The sequence below is a fragment of the Trypanosoma brucei genome (assembly GCF_000002445.2).
Source record: "Trypanosoma brucei brucei TREU927 chromosome 11 chr11_scaffold01 genomic scaffold, whole genome shotgun sequence".
NCBI lineage: Eukaryota > Euglenozoa > Kinetoplastea > Trypanosomatida > Trypanosomatidae > Trypanosoma > Trypanosoma brucei.
This window is the reverse complement of record NT_165288.1, coordinates 3282206-3294865: the sequence shown is the minus strand read 5'-3', so window position 1 is coordinate 3294865 and position 12660 is coordinate 3282206. Positions and strand designations below refer to the sequence as shown.

Below are 12660 nucleotides of genomic sequence, written 5' to 3'. Positions count from 1 at the left end.
CAAAATGAAGGGTGCGAACTCATACGTAGAGAAATTGGTTGCGTTGGCAAGAAGAGTCAAAACAACCTCGGTACCTCCATTGACAATTAGTGCCGAAAAGGTGAGAGAAGTCAGGGATAAGATGCTTATCATGAAGCACTGCAAAACAAAACAAAAAGAAAAGCCGAGCGTATTTATACGAGGTCGGTCCTGTCATTCGTTCTCCTCTTTCATGTAGGCACATAGGTACCGCCAAACTAACCACCTGCACGGGGGAAAACAGAATAAATCTGGATTTTTTTTCCCCTTACACGAGTACCCCACGACTACTTCCCCGTCTTGTCCCCAGGCAATTTCCTACTTTTCTTCCCTCTGTATTCCTTTGTTAATTCCAATGGTGTGCATCTCCCCACCGCCCGCCCCCACATTTCCTCCCTTTCGTAACAAGAAGTTTCCTCTAATTCAAATACCTAATCGGTTGATGGTTGTTTCGTCTACCACGTTGCGTCCAGAAACAAACGCGCTGAACACCATCATTACGTATCAGATCCTACCCCCTTCCCCCGTTTGTGCCGCAGCGGTGATTTTTTCCCCCTTTTCCCCTCCACGAACAAATGGTTAAGTTGCACATTGGATTGTGGTACTGAAAAATAATACAAAAAAGTGGCATTCACTCAACCATGAGCTGAGTCGCTGACCTCAACTTCCCCTCCCCTTTATTGCCGGCGTTGCGCCCTCGAAGTCAGTCTATCGCTTTGTAGTGAAGCTGCACGGGTGTACGGCGATGCTCGCCCCTGTGCCGCAATCCCACTGTTGCTTGTGCTACCGCGGCGTCCCGCCAACGTTTGAGGTGAGGCCTTTGGTGGTTCTTCTCCGAAACGGGATTTTATCAATTCGTTAAATACAGTCAGTGGTGTCCGTATTTTCCCATCCTTCGTTGCGGGCAACTGGTGCACCTCCGGGTCCTTTGAGCGGCGCTGCAAAAAATCTGGTTGAAGGAAGCGTTTGCTCAGTAAAAGATCGCGAACAGGGTGCAGTACATCCTCGGGGACGACGGGACCCAGCGGATCCTCCTCCTCAGGCAAGATGCCGTTCTCCTCTTCCTGAAGCTCCGCTGCGGCAGCGGCTTCGAGGTCACTGGTAGGGCGCGGTGTATTCGTTACGGAACGAGTGAGCCGCGAAGTGGATTGGGCCCCTCCCGCTGGACGCGCGGAGTTGAGTTGCTGTTGCTGCTGCTGCTGATATTTCTGCAGCTGCTGTTCCTTTATACGTTGCCTTTTGGCGTTCTCGAGCAACTCCAGTCCTTCTTTGCGCGAGAGTAACTTCGGCATCACATTCTTCTTAATGAAGCCCTCCGGGATGTGCGACTGCAGGGAGATGGCTTCTTCGTTTAACTTAGCGTGGGAAAAAGACATGGCGTGGGGATTTTTGCTATTTCCCGAGCTGACGCCCCAGTTGGAGCCGAGGATAAAGTACCGCGGCGGGCACGTGGTAAAGGGTTGCAGAGCCTTTAAGGGGACGTTTATTTTCGTTCCTACCTTCTGCGAGATCTTGGTTGGAGCCATGATTGTGTAATAGTTCTCTTCAGACCCCGAATCCGGATCGAAAAAGTACTCAGCAAGTACACCCTCACATTGAAAGTCATGAAGTTCGTTGTCATTTACGATCGCTGCGCGGATGACTGCTGCAAAACGGTAGCGCTCCTCTTGTGCATTTAAGAACGCTGTTCTCGGGCGTCGGTCATCGTGAGAGTCAGCAACCATAAGAAGAACCTTCTCATTCGTAGCGTCGTAAACAATCATGTCAAGTTCTCCCTTCACAACGGTGTCTCGACTGTTATTCTGCATGTACGAATAAGTGACCGGGGAGAGGACGACAATGTGCGGAAGCCCACGTTGTTCTGCAACATTCTTCACGAAGCTTTGCCTATGAGTTGTGTTGAGAGACGGCACATAGCTGGTCTTCTGGACTTGCCACATCTTCTTATATTCTTCAAGTGTTGGAAAGGTCTTCCCCACGAGCTTGTTGGGCCCGATTTGTGGCGCATCTGCCGTAATGCAGGCAAGGAACCAGTAACGGAACACCTCCAAGTCCTTCAGCGGGCCTGCGGCACTCTTGGTTGCTATGGCACCGGAGACTTGAACTCCCCCCTCTTCTGTGTCTGACGGCCCGCCCCCTACAATTGTGACGTAGTTCTTGTGACATTGCTGAACAATTTTTGGCAAAGAATACTGCGCAACGCGGCGACTCTTGACGATTTCGTTGTCAGCAGGGAGGCCGCGCGTGCTGACATCCTCACCACCCTCAAATGGTTCGGCCAGTGCCTTATCCCTGCGTGCGCGAAGGGACACAAGCCGGTCGATACCAAATTTTCGCATAATTTCATTGCGAACGTTGATAAACTCCTGCAAACGGAAAAGCGATGGGCATTCCTCCAGTGCCTTACGGTGACGCGCTACCAACCCCCGCTTCTCTTCGTACTCTACACGTTTGTTTTGTAGCACCTGCTGGGAATACATCTTTGTGTGTTCGTCCACCTCGAACGGTTTCTGTTCAGATTTCAATGTGAAGAGTGGCACGCCTCCCATCTTCACGAGCTGTTCCGGTACCTCCCCGCTACTGCTGTCGCTAGAGCAGTGTCCTTCTTCAAGAGTGGCATACTGACGGTAGAGAGCAATTGTGGCAGCGCTCTCCAATAGGAGCGCGAGTGAGGGTTTGTAAGGCATAAACATTTGGTGGCGAAGCAGCACTGCATTTTCACGTTCCCATATTGCCAGTTCGCGGTGCGCGTCTCTCAGTGCCACTTGCTCAGCACTGTCCATCACAACGGCCTGTAGTTCCTGCTGCTTATTCATGAAGAATTTGGCCCGTGCTTTGGGATCCTCAATAAGGTCGGCAATGTTTTCGTCGCTGCGGAGGTATGGCCTCAACATCTTCTGAACACTGTCGTCCCTGAAAGCATCCCTCAACTGTGCATGAATGGCAACGCGCACCGCAAGGAGATCCGCTTGCTCAGACTGCAGTAACTTCATCACGCGGTCTGCATATCGGTCAGCTTTGAGCAAATTGGGGTCCCCCGCGTAATGCGTGCAATCCGAAGCCAAAACACTGGCAAGCGTTACTAAAGATGTGCTCATTTCGGATCCTCAGCCCTTGAAAACAGTACCGCAAGATGGAGTTCCTTTCCTACCCTCTCCCTTTATATGTTTCACTGTCCTCTCTCTATTTCTCCCGTAGCTTTTGTAACAAATTCCAGTTCTAAAAAAAAACACTTGATGAAACTAAGATAATTCAGTTGATAAAGTTAAAACAGGATTTCCCTCGGGGGAAACGTGCCCTCTATTGAAAATGATAAATGGATAAATGGAGGAAAAGGTCGGAGCAAAATAGAAACGGAGATATGGACAAATAAGCGCGTGACTAAACAGAGAGACGGTTGGTCGGTCAAAACCGGTAAGGTTAGTATGGTAGTGTCAGGATGCCGCCCAAGGAACATGAACATTTGTGGCATGTTAATGCGATGTGAATAACAGTTGGTGAGGAGAGCAAGTGCACACAAGCAAAAAAATGGTCATAAAATAAAGGTGAAGTGGTGTTACACTGAAGTTCGACTTCAGGGTGACAGACCGGCTTATCCACGCCACTTCCTCTGAGCTTTCTGTTGCATATCCGTTGTTAGTTGAGCAGTGTGATTACCACCACTAAAATTGGACACCTTAAGCGTGTTCACAAATTGGCATGACGTCCTATCGAGGGAAAAACCTGCAGCATGGGAGGAAGAGATGAAAAGCAGAAGGGCAGAGGAGTTGTTGGGGGACATCACTTGAACATGTGCTGATGCTCCTCCCGCTCTTCCACCTCCGGAGTTTCAGCCGCTGTCGCCATAGACTCCGCCTCCCGCACTTCCACAGCATTCCAGTCCCAAAACATCATGTCATCACAGTTCTCGATCGGTAGATAATTCACGTTGCCGTGGAAGGGTACACGGAGCTTTTCAACTAAAGGCTCCACCCGCAGGAAATCCGCAACACTTGCGTCCGTCGCAGCAAGCTCCACCAACATACCGGCGAGAGCCACAAGTGTGTAATCTTCACGCTTGACGGCCAGCGCGGCTTCCCGCACCTCACTGTCACTTACAGGGGTTGACTTCTCCTGATAGAGATCTGGCGAGAAGGGAGCACAACGCCGCGACTGCAGCTGTTGTCTTTGTGTCCACTCAAACTCTGCTTCAAGCATGGCAGCTTGCCGTTGCGCACGCGTGCTACCCTCAGCCGCCACGGTGATGTCACTTGGCGCTTCGCTCCGCTGGTGTGGGTGACAAAACCGTGGTCGCCTCGGCTCAAATGCCTCCAGTACTAATGTTTGGACGGGGGAAAAACGATAATTTATCTCGGCATCTATAAAAAGAATGCGCTTGGGAGGGGCATTCAACTCAGAGGCCACTTCATTGAGGTAGTCTTGAAAATTGCTACGAGCGGCGGCGCTCGGTTTCCTTCCTCTGTACATGTTATTTCGATTCCCCGCTGATCCAGACGTAGGGTCGTGTACCATACGGTACTCGCATGGAAACTCCTTTACGTTGAGCAACTTTCCATCGGAGTCACAGTTTGGGAACGGAGCGAAGAGTGTTACGTCGCAGCGGAGGCGTCTTAGTGTTTCGCCGAAATACTGAAGAAAGGGTCGGCACTTTATTTGCGTGGAGACACGGGGATGCGGGGCAACGAGGGATCCGTACAAGCGAATACCGATGACTAGCCGCGAGCGCAGTTTAATGGTTTGTAACCCTGTGGTAAGGGGTGTCAGTGCGTTGCCTCCACCAGCAGTCATATTCCTGATCGATGTGCTGGTGGTTGTGGCGGCTAGTTAAAATGTATTAAAAGAAATAAAGTGAGAAGAAAAGAAATACAAGCACTCTGAAGGCGCATAAAAGTGCACGAGCATACAGGGGGAAACCATAATGTCTGGGACGCACCGCCAGTAGGAAGAAGTTATTCAATACAACACAATTCTTCTTTTCTGTGAGTAGTGGCCCGTTGATGATCAGAGTACAGAGGCTTACGGGCATTCAGGCTCAGTTTCTATCTCTCAACTAGCCAAAAATGGTGCTAATTAAGAAGACAAAAACCTTCCCTTCACTTCACGTCCTACGTGCCAGCCTGTCACGTAATGAAATGAGGGGAAAACGCTGTTGGGCAAGAGCCCCACATCTTCTCTAGTACCACTCAGCAAGATCGAGCGGGTGGGGACTGCATTTTTCCTTTTCCCCAAGCCCCTGCTCCCGTTAAATCCGGCTTGGACACACACGTGACCCAACCAAAAGCACATTCCAGCAATGCACATAGCACTGCACAGACGTAGTCAAACTGAACGACCCCGGCGGTTGCTTACCGCACCTGCAGATGCTCCTAAATGTAGAAAATGGCACTCTTCTGTTAATAATAATTCAAGTAGGAAGGCTCAGGTTAAAGGCTCAGCAGCAATGATCAGAATAACAACCTTTTCCCACCCCTTCATCGCCTGTACAACTGTCCTGGCAACATCGGGTTGCCCAGTAACGAACAGACGGCGGGAAATAAAGGGGATACGCGACACCAATGACGAGAGTTACCCATCGGCGTGTACTCTCTCCCCATCAGTACACTTTCGCATGAGTTGTCTGAGCTTCCTTGTTCCACACATACGGAGATACATACATTACTTCTTTTAATCTACATTTTTTCTTTGCGCCGCTCTAATAACAAGAGGAATGGAGCGGCGCTGGGATTTCAGCTTCACTCGCCTCATATACTCGGCATCCATTCTCTCTTTTAGCCTTAGCCGCATTCCCAATACCCGCTCCTCCTTCTTCTGCAGTATTCGTTCTTCCTCCTCCAGTTCCTCCCGACGGCGGCGAGCCGTGACGCGATCGGGCTTCGGGGTTTCGCATCCTCCGTTCCGACACGGCGATTCAACTAAAGCCGTTGTGTCCAGCCGTGGAGGGGACTTTGACAGCGCACTTAAGAGCGGACGCAACCGACCAGTTTCTCCTGGTCGTTGCCTGGGAGAGCTCGGTGAGGCTCCACACTTGGGGCTGGTAAACCACGTTACTCTTTGCTGGCAAACGTGGGGGCACTTCATCGTCCACAGTTGTTGACGACCCCTCAGGTTGTGCTGCTTCGGAATCGCCCTCCTTTACAGACTGTTTTTCTGTACCATATAAGCGCTCGCGCCACAGGGATTCTGCTTCCTTTTTAATCCTTTCCTCAAATAGTTGAAGCTCATCAACCTTGCGAACCTTCGGCAAGCGGCTTTCACGAACACTTTCATGAACCCTATAAACGGTGTTACGCATACGCAGTGATGTATCCACCACAAAGAAATCATCGGGTAAGTCGAGGACAAAGGCGATCAGGTCGTCCACTTCCGTTGGGTTCTCCTCTGGTATTTCATAAACATCGTACTGGAACATTTCCCATGAGGTATGACAACGAGAAACCAGCGTGTGGGCGTCGTTAAGTGCCTTTTTCCGCTGCTGCCGCCGCCTTCTGTACCAGTAAGAGGTAGCTAACAACTTTTCGATTGTGTGCCGATTTTCAAGCTCCTCTAGTGCATCTCGACGCTTTTTCATGCTTTCCATGCGATTATTGTGCGACTTAACGGAGCCAGTAGTAGAAGAACTGGGGGACCCCAATACATATGTACCCAGCGAATCATTAGCTTCTTCAACCTCCAGAAAAATCTGTGGTGACTCGAGTTGGTTGGCTTCTCTGTCCTCTGCCAGCAGTCGTTCAGCCTTCTTGTGAGCGAAAAGCACCTGCCGCGACGATGGGATTTTGTACGGTGCATCTTCGCACTCCTCGAGGATCCTGCGCTTCATTGCATACGTCTTATAATTGTCGGTGTTGTGGAAGTCAGTACACCCCAGGTTAATCACATCCTCTGCCGTGAAGCCGTTGATCCCGCTTATCAGAGCAGGAATATCCCTCGGTTGTTGTGGAGGGGGACGACCCTTGCTATGGAGGGGTGCTATCTTCGGCTTCGGCACCATCTGAAAGTCCAAATTCGCATTGCTGTTGCCACCATTAAGGGTGAAACTTCGCTGTTTTGGAATTCGATGGAGCGTACGCGTTGCGGTTTGCTCGTAGTCCTGTTCCAACCTCTGTTTCAGCACCTCCGTCACGTTGGTTGTGATGCCACGTGAACTAGAGTGGATGGTGTGTTCTGTCTCCAGCAGACAGATGCGAATCAAACACCACACCTCTACATACATGTCGCGCGTCACCTCCTCGAAGTTTCGGAGAAATATAAATGGGAAACTAAAGAACTTTTCGAAGAAGGTATCAAATGACACCAGCTCTGATGTCCCGCGGAACGCCCACTCCTCTTCGGCGATCGCAATATTTGATGCGGAGTTATTCAGGGGGAAAAACAGATTCAGTAGGTCTAGCACGAATTCAACGAACACATCCTTTGTCAACCGACCATCTTCGTCGTGCGGCAGCATGTTGTATACGTCCCGAACCGACTGCCGCACCATTGGGGAGCTGTTGTGGAAGGCACACCAATTCAGGTAACCCTGATCCACGTGAACTTTAGACGGTGAGGGTGCGAGCCCCTCCCAAGTAGTTGGTGGCGAAATAGTTTCAACATTCACCCTTCCCTCCATTACGCTAACTGTCGTATCACCCTGGAGGCGCAACAGCGGAGACGTGAACTCTGGCACGTACATCAGATGTGCCCTTCTGGTGGAACTTTTTTTTTCACCGTTAGGGTTGCGACTTCCGAGAGCCTCCTCATGGAGAGCACAACATATTATTTTGTACCTCAGCAACAGAAGACTCTGACGCCATACTCCAAGAAACTCGCCACCCTGCCGGTAGATATGAACAAACAAGGGGTTATGTGCTAGAGCTTCTCGCGCCTTCCTATCTGATGGAAGTTGCACCTTTTGCAACTGTCTGTGCACACAACCGGTGGGCCACATACCCTGATGCGGTGGAGGCCACTGTCTAATAAACCCCATCGGCGGGAGCTGTTCGTCCCAAATGTATGAAAGACCGTAAAGCCGATTGTCTGCTTTCTCCTGCTGAAACAGCCTCTTTATTTCATCGTCAACGCGGGACTCGTGGTCCTGTCCAAAAACGGGAAGAACCGTGGTTGTTGCCGAATCCCGCAGCGTCTTCAAGGAGGAAGTTTTCATGATAGTCGATGGGTGCCTGGTGGCCCACTTGCTTTCACCCTCCAGTTGTACGTACTGCGAAGAAGAAACGAGGGGAACTCCATATTCGCGCTCGGCTGAAAACAACTTCTCTGGGAAGTCGCGCACCACGCTCATCTCCTTACGGTAGCACTCTGTTGCTATCCGCCGGACACGTTTCCTATAGGAAGGGTCGAGCACGAGCCGCTTCCACCATGGCAAATCTCGTGCACGATTTATAGAGGGCTTTGGCTCCTTTGTTTCCTTAACACTCGTCATGTTGGAGCTACACCTCCCTTCGTCCTTGCTGAAACGAGCCAAACATAAATGTGTACGAAACAGCAAAGAGAGATGGAAAGGTTTGCAAGAGACGGAGGAAGGGGGAGAAATGTAAGTTTGTTGGGCGCATCAAATATGTTCTTCACTCTTTTTTAGTTTCCTTTGAATATATCCCAGCTACAGTTTCCAAGAGAGGTTGCGTGCTCCACTTTAGCAGATTCAATGTTCACCGATTATGTAACCTTTGCAAGATTCAACATCGTCCCTTCCTCTCTATCCGGTTGCTCCGCCACTACCACCAGGACATGCCCACTTACTGAGCCATGAAAACCTCAACGAAACGACGTTTCTCACGAAGTCCAACGTTCAACGCACATCGTGGGCGAGAGATCCCACAAAGCACTTGACGCACTTTTGTGCCTTCAACCACCACAACTCCCTCCACTGCTTCCGCCGGGGGGTCGGTTCCCACGGATGCCAGGCGTGCGGTGGCCGTAGGAAACTGCGGACTGTACCACGCGGGGTCGCGGCTCCCATAAAGTGAAGCGCTCATAGAGAAGAGATACGAGAGAACGCTATGGGGTCGCACGACAGTATGGAGGGCCGCTGTGTCATAACTCAGAGCACTTACTAGCAAGCGCGCGGGTGTAACGCCCACTCGAATTGGGGAAATATTTAGCATACCTTTCCCATTGGTACAGCTTCCCTCTGCGAAGAGCACCAGTGGTACGCCAAGGCGGTGACAGCGACGTTGAAGCAAAGTAATGTCGATCGGCAGCGCCTCACCACTGTGGGCATTACTGCTATCGTCTGCCACTGTAGAAAGAAAGGTAGAGGTTCCGGTATTGTAAATGTGCCACCACACCCGCCACCGCTGCAGAGGCGACGGTTTCATCACAAAGAGGGTACCATCTTCATCTTTTTTGCTCTTTTCCGGGGAAGATCCGGCTTTGCCACCGTAGAAGGCTGCGACGAAGAGTGGAATCTGCTCCGCCACTTCAATAACACACATGTCCCAAACAGACTGAAGATTAGCGACCACCACATCCCCAGCGGAAGGTGACAAAGAGCCGCTGGTTGGCACGCGCGCAATGGAAACGTTACCGAGGGAGAATAGGAGGCCACGCAGCAGCCCACGCTGCAGCCCTCCGAACAACAAATGCGACAGAGACGAAAGGCCCGGCAAAAGGTAAAACAAGTAATTGAATGTATCCACCAAAAACAATAGCGACATTATGACAACCGCAATGACGCAGCGTACGGGAAATAGAACTGCGGCAAACAGGGTGGAAAATGCTGTTGGAGTTTTCATGGAGATGAAAGGATTGATGCCGGTGGCGGCATCACCAAACTTCCTGTACTTCTCCATATTGCATTGAGATCACCAATAACACGGTTTGCCCCCTCTCACACCTCAAAAGTATTATTTACGAAACCTAGTGAACTTTTGCGGGAAGCACGCCACAATCAGTTGACGTCGCAACACACCGACCACTCAAGAAATATAACAAAACATAAGAAAAAAATATATAACTAGTGGTAGGTGCAATTCCACGAACAGACGTTATATCACCGGGAACAAATTGAATTTACATCGACAGTTCGTTAAACGAAAGGAGCGGAGACGTCCGTGTGGTGCCCACGCCCCCGTGCACCAACATCCCATATCCCCGCGACACTGTGCGAAGAGAGGGTAAGTGCCGCAGCTATCATTTCAACTCATGCAGAATTAAACCACTAGCCATTCAAAACACCAGGTGAGTTGTTGCTCCTGCAACCGTCGGCGTGTGCGGAGGGCGTTTGACGCCACCTGAGGGTACTGGGCAGCGTAAAGAACAATAAAAAACAGAAAAAAAAAGGGGGAAAGTGATGCTGTAAAAGAAAAAAAAGACATGTAGTACCGCATACCTGATTAACCCGCTGGAAAAGGTTACGCCAAACAGTATGATCGGAGCGAGAGCGACGTGTCTTTGTCATAGAAGCACATCGATACATATGGGACTCTACTGACACCAGAAAAACAAAGGTTACTGATGGATTTTAAGTGAATCATTACCGGCCGCAATGTATTCGCCGTCATGAAACCGAGGGTAGCCGTCACCCTCATCCAAGACATAGGCGTTTGCTATCCAAAGTGGCCAACCGGACGGTCGCCGACATCATCGTTTAAACCTGTTTTGGAAGTTCACGGAATGACCAGTGCCAATGCAATATCTGGCACCAACTTAACAGGTGTACACGTATAGAGCCGCAACTACAGTTCTTATAAGACGCTGCCACCTCTTCGTTCACGCGGTACACCCGCCCACATTTTGACTCGGCTACTCTTTCGTCGTGCGCCAACAAGCGATTTCCTTGTAGACTACTTGCAGGTTCGCTTTTTGCCACTCCTCTCCCCGGATCGCCTCTAACGTGTGCGAACACGCTCCGTACGGTGCAAAGGCGACACGACATCTGAGAGCATTTCATTAAAATAGTGATAGTCAACAAGTACCTCCCTCTTTTCCGGGGACATGCGCACCACCTTATTGGAAAACCTGTAGTGCTTTATTATGTCGTCCGCGGCATATGTGTGCCGAGCAGAAATGTGTCTACCGCTTTCCATTTCAGTTGCGTCAAAAATTACCACAAGCTGAAATGAGCAGGGAAACGCTGCGGTAGCGGCTGGTCCCCCCTCTTCCTCGGATATCGCTTCCTGCGGGATCGCGGGAGATGCCACCTGCAGAGAATTCAGCGTGCAAAGACTATTAGTCATATTATGCTTTACATAGCGGTAGAGCGGGCTGTAACGGTTAATCGTGTGCGTGATGTCCACTGGGAACCATAACAGTAGTCTACCGTCCCGCCCATCGAGGTGCTTCTCCCCAGAACATGTCCATCTTAATTCCTCAACTTGAATGGACACTTGCTTCAGGGCACTCTCAGGTGAGTTGATGGGAACGTATGAACACCCCGACCCCGTAGCCCCGCCAAAACTGGCCCCGCCATCCGCATCACTGCTACATGAACTCGTGGCAGGCGACGACAGTACTTGGCGTTTAGAGGTGTGTTCACGACCTCGTTTCCGTTTCAGGTGTTCCTCTGCCAACACCTCTACAATATGCGACTCGGCGTCCGCCCACTCCCTCGATTCGCGATCCATCCTCGTTACATCATCAAGTTCTCCCTCGCGTCTATGCGGATGGGTTTCTGTCTGAACGGTACCGTCGCTTATATGGTGTTCCAAATGTTTCGATAACTGGCCCGATCGCTTACTCTTGTCATCAATGTGATGATGACTACTAGTGGCGTGCCGTCGTGTCTCCGTTCTATCCACTGAACTCTTACGCCTCTTGCGTTGATGCCTTGAGTTGTCTGTTGGCTCTGATGTTACAATGAAGAGCCGCAGCTGACCATGTGCGAGTGCCTTGCTTGAACTGCTGTTAGCCATGCGAAAAGTGAGGTCCCAGCAGTCTCGATCTTTTGTACCCGGGGCCATTGCCAGCGAGCAAAAGTCACTGAAGACTATGCGGTGACCTAACTCCTCGCCATACGCCGCCTTTCCAACGACGAGTGCGGCAACAAGTCCGACGAATATGATGTTCCCAAAAGAAAGCAGTGTTACAATGAGCGTACGTCCGGTAAAGCACACGTGATGCGGATCGAGCATGGTGTCTTGCTGCTCACCAACATAACCACCGTTAGCCGCAAAGCTAACAACGGTGAAATACAGAGCGGACACCCACGTTGAGCCGTCTTGGGCACCACACCCACGGGCCCACACAACATACGCTGCAGAGAACACGAATAGTATTCCAACGTACAATAGAATTGTGTACGTGATTAGTAATGACCACGGTTGCGAACGAAGTGTGTAGAAGATGGATAGCAACGCAAAGTTAAACCACCGCACGCCCACTTCACGAGTGGAAAGACATCCGTCATCATTAAAAGCACGAACAAACTGTTTACTCCCACCTCGTGTCGAGTCCGTCGGTGAGGCCAGAAGTAATTCGGGATTCACCAAGGGCTTCTGCCGTTTGGGCGCAAGTGAGTGGCCACGAAGTTTCTGTGACATCCTGGAGCTCATAAAAGAGGAATAGTTAAACGGTAAACACAATATATTATGCGAGTAGCACCGGCCCCGACTGACCGCACTTACTTCCTTTGGTTGTATGTGTGAATGTTCGCAGCCTCGCCTTTTCTGCCGCACCTACGAGTGTGTCTTCAAAAAATAAAAACCGTGG

At 50.6% G+C, this 12660-nt stretch overlaps 5 protein-coding genes across 5 annotated transcripts, besides 1 other annotated feature; all 5 read right to left on the bottom strand.

Annotated features, from left to right (window-relative positions):
• Nucleotides 1-695: 695 nt before the first annotated feature.
• On the bottom strand, nucleotides 696-3116 carry Tb11.01.4370 (hypothetical protein, conserved; the record flags this gene model as incomplete). The annotated part of the gene is made up of 1 exon (XM_824222.1): nucleotides 696-3116. The coding sequence occupies one exon, from the start codon at nucleotides 3114-3116 to the stop codon at nucleotides 696-698; it is 2421 nt and encodes an 806-aa protein (XP_829315.1).
• Nucleotides 1201-1238: a microsatellite.
• A 682-nt stretch (nucleotides 3117-3798) lies between the features above and the next one.
• Nucleotides 3799-4806, bottom strand: Tb11.01.4360 (hypothetical protein, conserved; the record flags this gene model as incomplete). The annotated part of the gene is made up of 1 exon (XM_824221.1): nucleotides 3799-4806. The coding sequence occupies one exon, from the start codon at nucleotides 4804-4806 to the stop codon at nucleotides 3799-3801; it is 1008 nt and encodes a 335-aa protein (XP_829314.1).
• A 1120-nt stretch (nucleotides 4807-5926) lies between these two features.
• Tb11.01.4350 (hypothetical protein, conserved) lies at nucleotides 5927-8434 on the bottom strand (the record flags this gene model as incomplete). The annotated part of the gene is made up of 1 exon (XM_824220.1): nucleotides 5927-8434. The coding sequence occupies one exon, from the start codon at nucleotides 8432-8434 to the stop codon at nucleotides 5927-5929; it is 2508 nt and encodes an 835-aa protein (XP_829313.1).
• Nucleotides 8435-8747: 313 nt separating this feature from the next.
• On the bottom strand, nucleotides 8748-9803 carry Tb11.01.4340 (hypothetical protein, conserved; the record flags this gene model as incomplete). The annotated part of the gene is made up of 1 exon (XM_824219.1): nucleotides 8748-9803. One exon carries the CDS (start codon nucleotides 9801-9803, stop codon nucleotides 8748-8750), a length of 1056 nt encoding a protein of 351 aa, XP_829312.1.
• Nucleotides 9804-10841: 1038 nt separating this feature from the next.
• On the bottom strand, nucleotides 10842-12503 carry Tb11.01.4330 (hypothetical protein, conserved; the record flags this gene model as incomplete). The annotated part of the gene is made up of 1 exon (XM_824218.1): nucleotides 10842-12503. The coding sequence occupies one exon, from the start codon at nucleotides 12501-12503 to the stop codon at nucleotides 10842-10844; it is 1662 nt and encodes a 553-aa protein (XP_829311.1).
• Nucleotides 12504-12660: the final 157 nt, after the last annotated feature.